Source organism: Amblyomma mixtum, chromosome 3, assembly GCF_055824585.1.
Source record: "Amblyomma mixtum isolate Tamu chromosome 3, ASM5582458v1, whole genome shotgun sequence".
Taxonomy (NCBI): Eukaryota; Metazoa; Arthropoda; class Arachnida; order Ixodida; family Ixodidae; genus Amblyomma; species Amblyomma mixtum.
The window spans coordinates 234,742,138-234,753,829 of NC_143014.1; the positions used below are offsets into that span (position 1 = coordinate 234,742,138).

Below are 11,692 nucleotides of genomic sequence, written 5' to 3' on the forward strand. Positions count from 1 at the left end.
GTACTAGAGAAAAGGCGTAGCTGGGCCAAGCACATAGATTGGAATGTAGAACACGTCAGAAAGGGGAAGCCTAAAGCAGCTCAGGCCGCTGTCGAGGTGTGGCTTCCCGAGGTGTTGCCACCTCGGGAGCGAGACGCCCAGTAGCTGGTTTTCACCGCAGCATATGACCCAGAACCTTATGACCGAAGCGGACGCTGCTCAGAATCCTACCCCATGAGGCATATATTTTTCGTGAACTGCTCACAGCGCCGAAATCGCCCTCGTCCAGTTTCTGTCCCATATTCCAACCCGGAATTGCACCACAGCGCCGGCGAACCGACTGCATTGATCCCGGCTTCACTGTACACCCCAGAATGCTCGAAAGAGGAAGTCCAAAGCAACGCTGTACAACCCGTCTTTTGTACTTTCTTTCTGTGTCGTCGTTTTTGTAGTGCTGAAAAAACTTTGCCAAGAATCAATGCTGCACTACTAGGGTAGGATGTTTGATTAATTAAGCGCTTTTTTTTACCCGCACCCGTTGGGAACCGTACGTTTGGCTTTGTGAAGCCTCGGTGGCAATGGTGACCAGTAGGCATATGAGTCATTCCACGATAAATGACGCAAACTTTGTACTCGGCCACCTGAAATTTATTTTTAAAAAAATGGGGAACTTGGTGCAATTTAAAAACGTTCCCCCAGTTTGTTTCGGTGGAAAAGTTTTTTTTCCGTGCCATGGCGTACATTTAAAGTTTGCAAATGGCAGAAATATAGACTAACAAAAAAAATTGTAAATATATACTTGCAGCCATGATGATTAATTGGTTTTTACGTGAATAAAAGAAGTTTGACTGTTATGGATAATTACTTCAAACGAATTTCTTTTCTTTTTTTCCTAATATGAAGAATCTGAAAAGTTAAAAAAATCACGGTAATTTGAACACGTAAATAATTTATGTCCTCAGAGTGCCATTTCCAACTATTTTCGCACGGTCTGCAGAAGGCAAAGAAGCCAATAAAATGTTTCGGAACGCAAGAAATGTAAAACCCTGTAAGGAAAAAAAAGTTGACTTCGGAAAAATTTGTTTGCGGCATATTCTGCCACAAATTGCATGTGACGGGGGTCCAAGTAAAGATATTAAAGCAAGTACATTCTACAGTATCTTTTAAGAACATTTATTTCAAGCAGCTGAGTCAGATTTCTTTGTTTTAAGTGAGAAAAGAATTTTGGTATTTGAAAAACCGGCGTCTTATGCTGCCGATGCTTCGTGTTCGGTCTTCGCTGCAGGGTAGTCACTCGGTGATTATATGGATGCCATTGTGCTGCGAGAGCAGTGCTTTCTGATCTGTACCAAACAGGCGAGATGGCATGCATTAATGAGGCATGCCACTAAGCTTTCGGTCTCTAAAAATTCCCCCTCCCTCTCAAAGGGTTCCGTACAGCAAGCACTGATTTCGGTAAGGAATGCCAGTGTCTTCTGTTTCTAAATATTTTTCAAAAAGTGTGTCCGTCTAAACGCATTGTTTGTCTTCGGTTCATCTGCACAAGAAACTTCGCGTCAGACGCGTTGTTTAACGCGTATACTAATTTTATTTATTTATTTATTATTAGTACCTCAAATGCCCCTTGGTGTGGGGTATTACATGAGGGATGGGCATAATGTTCAAGTGAAGAGTGGTTCGATGGCAGTCTTGAAGGAATGTGGGTCGGAGTGGCGCACAGCGTCGACAGGCAGTTTGTTCCAGTCCCGAGCGGTCTGAACAAAAAACGAACGAAGATGGGCTGTGGTCTGTGCTGGGGGCGGATAGACGGCTTTAGGATGGCTGGTGCGGCTTGACTGTCGATGAAGTGGTTAGATTGCTGAAACATTGAGTGGCGTATGGTAGAATTTGTGAAAAAGGCGCAGCCTGAAGATGCAGCGTCGCTTTTCAAGATTAGTAAGATTAGCCCGTGATTTGAGTGCAGTGACACTGGAATGATAGGAGTAGTCTGAGAAAATAAACCTTGCAGCGCGATTTTGTAGAGCTTCGAGGGTGTTAGAAAGATTAGCTTGATGGGGATCTCAGACTGAGCATGCGTATTCTCTTTTAGGTCTGATAAATGTAAGATAAGTAAGTGTTTTCACGGACGCAGAGGCTAGGCGCAAGTTTCGACGGAGGCAACCGAGAGTGCGATTGGCTTCGTTAGTAATGTTCATGATATGCTCTGACCAGGTTAGTGTATCTGAAAGGGTGACGCCAAGGTATTTGTAAGAGTGGACAGATGAGATTACCGAGCCACAAATGGTGTAACTTGATGCCTGATAGTTTTTCCGACGGTGAAAGGAAAGCAAAGACGTTTTCTTAGTGTTTAGGCACATTAACCATTTGTCGCACCAAGTTTCAATTCGTTTAAGGTCATCCTGTAAAATTCTAGAGTCAGAGGTGGTGTGGATGGGGCGATAAAGTACGCAGTCGTCTGCGAAAATGCGGATGGAGCAGCTTTGTTCTTCCACAGTTAATGCTTTACAGGAGGCCGCAGAGGTGACCTGCGCCAGTTTGTTGCACATATATTGACGAAAGTGTGAGAGCGCAAAGCGACAAAGACGAGAGCTAGGCGCCAGGCGAGACTTCAGTAAGCATCGCGAGGTTGCGTGTCTGCTTCAGTGCTGCGGGAAACACTTAAAAAATGGTGTGCACCAGTTTCAAGGGTGCAGGCCGGCTTATTACTATGGCGTATCCTTCTATTCGCGCAGCGTGACCATTTTCTTTTCGCATACCTTCATCGAAGATGTTCGATTATGATCACTGATTATTTTTCAAGTATATTATTATGCATTCTCATATTTTTGGCAGCATACTAACAATTGTCAAAGGCAACTCTTAATTTCTGCTTTTTTTACTTATCTACTGGCTACTCTTACGGCCGATACATATCATTTACTTCTATCCCTTTCAACTAATGACTAATTTTTTGTATTGACAACACTGCTTTCTCGGGTCAAATGCGGTTGATGATTAAACTCACAGTCACATCCTCGTTGGCGCTGCTCGTGGATTTGAAATTTACGTGCATCTCTGTTAAAAATTCAGTAGCACCAGTTGTGCCCATCGCACCTTTTAGAACAATCACGGAGGCAGCAGACGAAATCGACGACTCGTGAATACCGCGTTCCGTCGTGCATATTTTTCTGAATAGCTTTTCCGCAAGAACGCATAACACGCACTCTGCTGACATGATGCCAAAATTGTGGTACTACTGCAAGCACACTGTGTGGCAAGGCTTGCAGAAAGAGCTAGGGCGACCACCGCCAGGGCACGCGCCGCTAGCCCCTGACGCAGGCCCTGCGGCAAGCAGACATCGAGGAGAACTGGTTGGGGCCGATTAGGCAGCGCTGCGACTGGAGCGTCCGCCGTGATGCGTTGACGCAGCGGGCACCGCCGTGGGACTGCATGTCGGCGAAGTACGGGTGCCTCAGTTGTCGCGGCGAGCAGGTCTCGGCGGGCGGGTGTCCCTCGTCGCACTCCGGGCCCGGATACAGCACGCAGTGCCTGCGGCACTCGTCCCAGCTACGGAACACGCCCCGGTGGCCAGCCGAAAGGCAGCTGCCCTGCGGAAAGCTCCACGCGACGCACTTCTTGCCGTCGAAGTACCACGGCTCATACAGGACGTCTTGCCTGCACGATGGATGGAGGCGTGGCGGCAAAGTGTATTAATTGCGATCAAGAGTGCGCAATGTTCATCTGAAAAATATATACCTCTGCACCTTATGATTGCTGTAGGTGCTCCCCACAACTCAAGGCGTTGTTAGGAGCTAGATCCAACCCGAATATACTAAATGACGAATAGGAAGGATACCACTAAGCCTCTTTATATATACTCACCGCAAGGGCATAGGGGCTACAGGGTTAAGGTGCCGAGTCTCATGGCGCGGGGTCGAAACGTGGCCCCGTAGGCTCCATTTCGGTGGAGGCAAAGTACAAAAATGAGATGTCAGTGCGCCTAAAAAGCTCTTGGTGTTTTAAATGAATACAGAGCCCTCACCTATGGCGTCTCTCATTGTCCATGCGCAGCTTCGAGATGTTAAACCTCACATATCATCCAAACGTCTTCATAAAGGACCACGGCAGTCAGCGACAAATCCTAGCATGCGACTTAACCTGAGCAATAATCAGTATTCTGTAGTCTCAAATAGCTGCTGGTAAACTGCATGTACATCGCCAGTCAAAGACGCATACACAGAACTGAGTTGGTGATCAACATGTTGGCCTGCATCCTTCTCTCGTATGCCTGCATAAACATTCTGTGGTGCCGCAGGAGTCAAGCTAGTCTAGGAGACGCGCACTGCCGCATTTTAAGGCGAAAGCCTTTAATGCCTCATCGTTGTCGATAGAAGTTTGTCGACAGAAGGTTGTCAGCAGAGGTGCCACACTTTTCGGTTGGTCGAAAAGGTTTTGACGTCCGAGTGCGCGGATTCTCAGTAATGAGGTAACCTCCGGATGCCTGACGACCCCTTTTAGAGAAGACAACTAATAAAATAGTTCTCGTGGGCTCCGACAGGGGGCGTAAGGCGTCTGTTGGTGACCGCCATGAAGGAAGGAAAACTAAGGAGAGGCCCTTCATATTCCCAGTGCATTGGCGAACTGTTGAGTACTGTTGAGTAGCTTAAAAGTACTTTTGCGGAAACGTTAGCTGTGTTGCGTAAGACTTGGGTTTGCCCAATCTAGCAAAGTCGACGCGGGAAAACAAGAAAGCGCGAGTTCTCTGTGCGGTGGTTACGCGCTATGAGCGGGCGCTTTCAGTTGGCAACACCCCCACCCCCACCCTCCCCAACCCGACATGACTGTACAGGAGGTCAAGGGGGAAGTGAGAAAACTGTCAGAATCGCGCAAAAGAAGGTTTCTTAGTCCATCCAAGAAATGCATACACCACCGACTTCCTCTCCGAAAAACGTGATTTAGCCCTTTCCAGGCTGGCCACTAACCTCTTGTGGGTCAGGCATGTGATAAGTTAAATTCTCATCTTCAGTTACGACTCGTGAAAATTAAGTTCAGGGGCGTAATTATAGGCCAACTTTAGAGGAAGAAATTAGAGAGGGCGAGGAGGTGGTTGGGTGTTTGGGGCGACAACGGTCCCAAGTGGCCATCGCCAATTTTACTTCATTCGCAGCCTCTTATTCTTGTGGCGCAAAATGTGCGCAGCTTTCCGGTTATCCGCTTCGGCCACACATAAGATTTACCACACTATGGCACCACAGGCGAACATCCAGAAGATTTTCATCCCTACATTTTACAACACCGATCATTCCTCGAAGTGGAGTCGAGACCGGAAATTTTGGTGGGCAATAAAGAGATATGCCCGCTCTTGGAATTGGCCAGCCCTTCCTCTATAGCCGCATTTACATGAATAGACAGAATGCGTCTTCAGTTGGTTTTTCGAGAGGAAGGGCTGGTTTTGAGAAGCAAAGGCACAACTCGTGGTCTACTCTGTTACTCGATGTTTTTTCACATTTCCTATGAAAGTAAACTGGATTCTACTTCCGTCTCTTTCATGCAAAGGTGACTTATAATAGTGAAGGCGTTAAAGACACGCATCGAGCTCACCGCGAGCAGGGAAAGAAGATGGTGCTCTCGTAGCAGCGGTCCGATGCCTGGCGGCCTTTGACGCAGCTGGCGAGGCAGCTGTCGAGGCTCACGAACCGGTTAGAGCCACGGTTGCAGACGTGCACCGTGTCCTCAGCCGCCGACACGCAGGAGTGCTGGTCCACGTTGTAGAAGAACTCCTTCTTTGTTAGCGTGCAGTGCGTGTACAGGTGACGGCTGCAGGACTCGGAGTCCGCCTGCGATTTACGTTTACAGAGAAGGAGACGGTTTCTCTCTAGTGAGCGGCAGCCTGTTTGTACCGTCGACTGAGGCAAAGCGAACTTAAGCCCATGTTAAGCTGTACTTCCGTCCGTCTAGGCCACGAAGAGAATTTTGGTCGTCAAAGTTGACGTGACGCATGCAATTAAACTATGCACTCATTTCAGAACCTGGTCATTAAAAATTCCAGGACGCCGTCAGTAACATCGGCAACCTATTATGTGCTCCGATGCTGTTTGAGCGAATGAATGTAGGTGAGAATGTTCCAAGATCCTATAGCCAACTTTTCCGAAAAGCGGTCCTTTGATAGCAATAGTATCCCGCATTTCGCGCTCGATTACAAGCGCTCATGGGCACAGTAACTGTCCGTTACAGACGACGAGAACTTCGAATCTAGATGAAATGCAGCCATACGTCAGTTGTATAGCTGTAATGCACTATGCATGCGCTCGCGCAATTTTATGCGCCTTGAATTATTCAGCGGCAGAATTCTTTCGTCTGCCTCTGCTACAGAGGACGCAGAAGAGTGTAGGGAGCGCGCCTCCACTCTGAACAGCGATAGCTGCGAACTGCACGCGCCCCTAGATTTCGCTGGCTGTACGGACCGACAAGCATTGTTATGTTGCCTTTTAAAAAGGCTGTGTGAAGCACGAGCGTTTCCAGAACATTGCCCGCCGTAACGATCAGTAATAACCGTTTTGCACTCCCCCTGGGTGAGGGATTTGGCCGCTCTCCCAGTGTCCAGAGCATACGACTGACCCCGAAAAAAGTCACGATCCGGACCATGGCCAAGTCCTTCAAGTGATTGCGATGCTCACATCCTTTATGAATGTCTTGCGTTTTCTGCTTTATAGCATGCACATGCCAGCAGCCAACAACGCAATGCAAGTGCTGGACGCACTACATTCAGTTCTCGCGGCTCAACTGAACTGCAGTCCGGGCTGCGGTTCAGTCCATCAGCCAAGAACCTTTACATGAATGAATAGTGCGGCACCAAAAAAAGCCGCACAGTTTTCCTACCTGAGAGCGATTTGCTTGAAGGACATATTTTGACTGTGCGCCTCGTCCGTTCTCTCTTTCTTTTTTCAGTACCCTCATCCCTCTTCGCCAGTGCAGGGTAGCCAACCGGGACACCCTTATGGTTAAGATCCCTGCCTTCCCTCTTCCTTTATCTCTCTAGATCATATAATTCACGCGAATTACCTGGTCCTCGTCGGGGTCATGCGTTTGCGCCTCTGTGGCGGCAGTCGTCGTCTTCGTCTTCGTGCTCAACACCGGGGCACGAAATACCACTTCATTACTATTCCTTCCACCAACCGGCACAACGATGCGAGAACGCTGCGAAGCCCTCTTCCTCCCGCCTCCTCCAACCCGTGGCGCGGCCATTCTGTGTGGAATCCCTGGTCGGCCGACAGCACGTGGAGTCGCCACCAGGCTGCGTGCCGTGAGATGGTCCTCGGGGGTGATCTCATGGGTAGCGAGTGGCCCGTGAACCACAAGAAGGCCCAGTGTCAGGAGCATGCCAGCGAACACAATGCCGAACACGAAGCTGAGGCACTCGGGGCTGCTCCTCTTTGGTGGCTGAGGTTCCAACAAAGGACCGTTAAGGGGACTCACAGCACTGTCGTAGCAGAAAACGGGGTAGCACTGCTCTGGCGCCTCAGCCGCCACCCATGCGGCGTCCGCCTGGAAATGTGCTCCTTGCTGTGCGCCAGGACATGTCGGGGAGGGCGGCCAGCTCTCATGTAGTAGCTGGGCCGGCAGCGAAACTGCGTCAGGACTGTCGGCTTTTTGGCGTCCCTCGGGGCTTTCTTGGGTGGACTGCATTTTCGTCAATCGGCAAGAGGAAGCGCGGTTAGTAAGCCCAGGCGAGTCGCTGCCACATCGGTGTGCTCTTCTTCGTCCTCTCTAGCCGTAGCACGAGAAACAAAACCTGTTATGCGGGATGCATGGTTGCAATCTCCCAACAGTACAGTCCCACGGATGATGATGATGGTGCCCCGGACCGTACACTTTGAGCCGACGACGGCTACGAGATGATGATAATGGTGAACTGTGGCGGTACTATGGTAGCTGTACCCTTTGTAACGGGCGGGCACAGACCGCCGGCGCCCAAGTCGTAAGAAGTTAGAAGAAATTAGGTAAAAGAGAAGGTGGAGAACATATTTATTTATTTATTTATTTTTATTGGTACATACTGTCAATCCCATATGGGATTATAACAGGAAGGGCATAAGTTGAACAGTCTAAAGCACAATAAGGCAAGCAAGCATAATACAAAGGTAAACACAGCGTTGTGGGGGTAAGATGTTTAACAAGAAACTCAAGAATAGAAGTAAAGGGGTATAAACTTTCAAATGGACGGAACAGAAAACAGTAATCATGGAACAGAACAGACACTGGAAGCCAATGAATCAATATTTTAAAAATAATAGGCAAAAATGGAAGGTAATGCAACGGAAGAACATATAGGAAAGCACACACAATGAACACGATTTGTGCCTGACTGGAATGCGGGCACATATGAAAAGTACGTCAAGCATTTATTCCGAACCCAGTTGGTGTTCGACGAGGGCTACAAAGGTATTTAATGATGAGCAGCTTGTGATGGTTGGGTCAAGGGTATTCCATTCGCGTATGGTTAGTGGGAAGAATGAGTGTTTAAAGCAGTCGGTCCGGAAAGTGTACTCGTTTAAAGTATGAGAGTGCTTATGGCGTGTGGGCCTGGTATCTGTAAAGGATAAATATTTGGAAGTGTCAATATGCAGCTGATTATTGAGCAATAAGGAGAGGAAAGCATATAAGGAGAGGAAAGGGATGTAAATTATAAGGGTGATGGTTCGGGCTAGTGGATAATTCACACGAGGTTCCATAGCCCAAAACAACGAAGAGACAAGACAGACTAAACTCTCTAAACTCTCTTTGGAGCTCAAAGGGTTTGTAAAGGCACAAAGTAGATGCTACAGCAGAAGCACATGAAAGGTTATCAGCCTGACAGCGTGTAATTTGACAACAGACATATCGAAATCAAAAACAAAATTAAACGAACTGCAACCAAAAGAAAACCTAAAAACTGGTATGCGTGTTTCAGAAGTTCGCATGCTGCCCTCCGTCCAGGCATACCAGCAAATGCGGTACCAGCTCTTAGGTTTTGTTTTGGTTGCAATTCGTTTAGTTTTGTTTTTTGTTTTCAGACGTCTGTTGTCAGATTTCACGCTGTCAGCTTGATAACGTTTCTTATGTCTCCCATCTAGCATCTAGTTTGTACCTTTATAAACCCTGTGAGCGCGATATAAAGCGTTTAGTGAAAGTTAGCTAGTTTGTCTTGCCCCTTCGTTGCTTTGGACTATGACACCTCATGGGAAAGAGATAAGTGCTCTATTCAGCGTCGGACGACAGCCCACCACATTCAGATCCCGGCCTTCTTAGCTATCTTGGCACCGGTATGTCGTCCATCTTTCGCCGGCGCAAATCTCAGCTCCAGCGGCAGCGTGGTGCCCTCTCTCTTTTTGCATGTACTGGAGAGAGAGAGAGATAGAGAGAGAGCGTAAATTTTATTGAGAAACTGGGCTTGAGCGTAGCTTGATGATCAAATGTGTGGGGTCCACATTCCAAAAAGCCAATGGCCCAAGCTTCCTTCATGAACCTGGTCGAAGAGCTTTAACTGATCTTCCAAGGATACGCTAGTCAGTACAGCCGTCCCCCCCCCCCCCCCCCCCCCTGGTGGTCGCAACTGTGCTCCGCCGTTCCCTCTTTCCGCCGAAAATTCCTGCACACTCGGATCGGGTGAAACTGCGCAAATGGCGGCGAGTAGAATTTTTTAAAAGAAAGGGTAAGTGCGCAATTGAAAGCGTTCATTACCATCGGTTCTGCTACGGAATGGATTAGGGCTGCGTTTTCAATTGGAAATAATTTCCTGGCTTCTATTTTTCACTCCAAGAATCAACTGCAAGCAACTGATTTGATGCCTCAAGCTTCAGAAAGGTACAACAAGCTACAACAAAGCTACAGAAAGGTGGAACACGGAGAACATCACGACGGTAGGCACAAGTAAGCTCTTCGTGCACAAAAGACAACGCCCCAATCCAGGAAACACAGGTTCAAAGAGAACAACGGTGCGCCCTTTTTAGCTACACGTGATACTTGCAACGAGGCTGCCGCAGTTCAGGTCATTCACGCCAAGTGCTGCGTCTGCTAGAGTCACTGGAAAATTTTCCCACCGACTCTAGCGTCTGCTGCAGATCAACGACAGAAGTCGGTGGACCGTCAAAACTTTTGAGCGCGCCCTAAACGCGTTAGGCGGCGCTGATGAACTGCGGGAGAACATATTTGAAAGTACGGGCCATATTTCGCAGTGCTTCGTAGTACGATCCATACTGCTGCCTCTCCGCTCTCGGTAAGCATCAAGAGTGGTACCGGTGCCGGCAACAGACATCGAACAAACGATATTGGCCCTGCCATCGCTAAGCGCAGCCCCCGGTGGCAGGAAAAACAATTATTTCAAAACGAATCTTTAAAGTGGCCGGCTCCGGGTGCGCGAAAGAAACTTTTCATTTTGTTGCCACATAGGTCCGCTGAATTCATGAAAGACGCAGCGGAAAAGGACGATACTTCACTGGCGCTTCGGCTCATACTTCGCTGGTGGGTTGTTCGTCGTCACTCTTCTAAACTTTTGATCGTCCAAAAACCATTCAAACATCGTTTATTGTCAAGGTTTAGGGGAAGGTCCATGGACAACAATACGCATTCTGTTTTCTAGAACCTTTCCAGAGAAGGGTTGTAGCGCCGTAGAGGACAATACACAGCAAGCTAGACTGGACAGGCGCTTGACCCGTCTCGCTTGCAGTGTGTTGTACTTTTCGGCGCTACAACCCTTTTCTAGAAATATGGTAAGCAAAATCATCAAAGTAGTCATCTATCGTAAATCTTCAAATTAGTCATCGAGTGTATATCTCACTGCTATCGCAGCTTTCTCGTATCGGGTTTCGTGATTGGGCTCAATTTTTTCCTTTGATCATGATGGCATGGCAGACCTGTACTGATTCGATAATCTCTACGTGCACACTAGCCCCACAGTGTACGCTACGAATGGCAATATACACAGGGGATCCTTTAAAACTCCGGGTGGTGATTAGTTTTAGGCGGATGAACTTAGACCACAGGTAATGAGAAGTTATCAGGAAAAAGGATAGCAGATTAATTTAATGCTTTCTTTGTGCCATTTGCGCATAGCATTCATGGCCCTGCTTGGATGACGTATCTGGATCAGCGGATCTCATTTACTGCATCCCTAGTTCTCACGGAACAAAATGAGATTGAACGATGCTTTAATTCTCTTAAATAAAGCAATTCAAGGACGGGGATGGTTTCCAGATACAGCCATTCAAATATGTAATTGGCATTCTTTGTCCCATTTTGAACAACTACTTCAACTGTTGCGCTACTGAAGGCACTTTTCCTAGAAGCATGCAAACTGCAAGAGTCATTATATTTCATGAAGGAGGGAATCGAATAATTTATCCAATTACCGCCCAGCATCTATACTCTGTTTGTTTTCCGAATGCTTACACACCCACTATATACTAGGATCGTAGGTTTCTGTACAAAGCATATGCTAATAACACCCAGTCTGCATGGATTTAAAAAGTTCTGTTCCACTGAGACCACCCTCCTAATATAAAAGGAGCTAATGTAGATTCTTCCGAACACAAAGAGCTAACGCTAAGCATTTCTGTAGACTTTTTAAAGGAGCTTGACTTTGAACTGAATACACAGGGCTTCCGAGGTTGTTTTTATTATATTATGAAATAATATTTACAGTCCCGTTCCGAGCAGGTTGCAATTAATTATAATATATCGGACACAATTATAATAT

At 47.5% G+C, this 11,692-nt stretch overlaps 1 protein-coding gene across 1 annotated transcript; it reads right to left on the reverse strand.

Annotated features, from left to right (window-relative positions):
- Window positions 1-3,281: 3,281 nt before the first annotated feature.
- On the reverse strand, window positions 3,282-7,644 carry LOC149354054 (uncharacterized). The gene is made up of 3 exons (XM_089575917.1): window positions 7,012-7,644; window positions 5,560-5,795; window positions 3,282-3,633 (listed from the first exon to the last, which is right to left on the reverse strand). Exons 1-3 carry the CDS (start codon window positions 7,642-7,644, stop codon window positions 3,282-3,284), a joined length of 1,221 nt encoding a protein of 406 aa, XP_089432043.1.
- Between the last annotated feature and the right edge of the window lie 4,048 nt (window positions 7,645-11,692).

Coding starts and splice junctions, on each gene's coding strand:
- LOC149354054 (XM_089575917.1), bottom strand. CDS start 7,644: ATGCAGTCCACCCAAGAAAGCCCCGAGGGACGCCAAAAAGCCGACAGT. Junction 5,796..7,011: donor ACGAGGACCAGGTAATTCGC/GTGAATTATATG, acceptor CGTAAATCGCAG/GCGGACTCCGAGTCCTGCAG. Junction 3,634..5,559: donor ATCTTCTTTCCCTGCTCGCG/GTGAGCTCGATG, acceptor TCCATCGTGCAG/GCAAGACGTCCTGTATGAGC.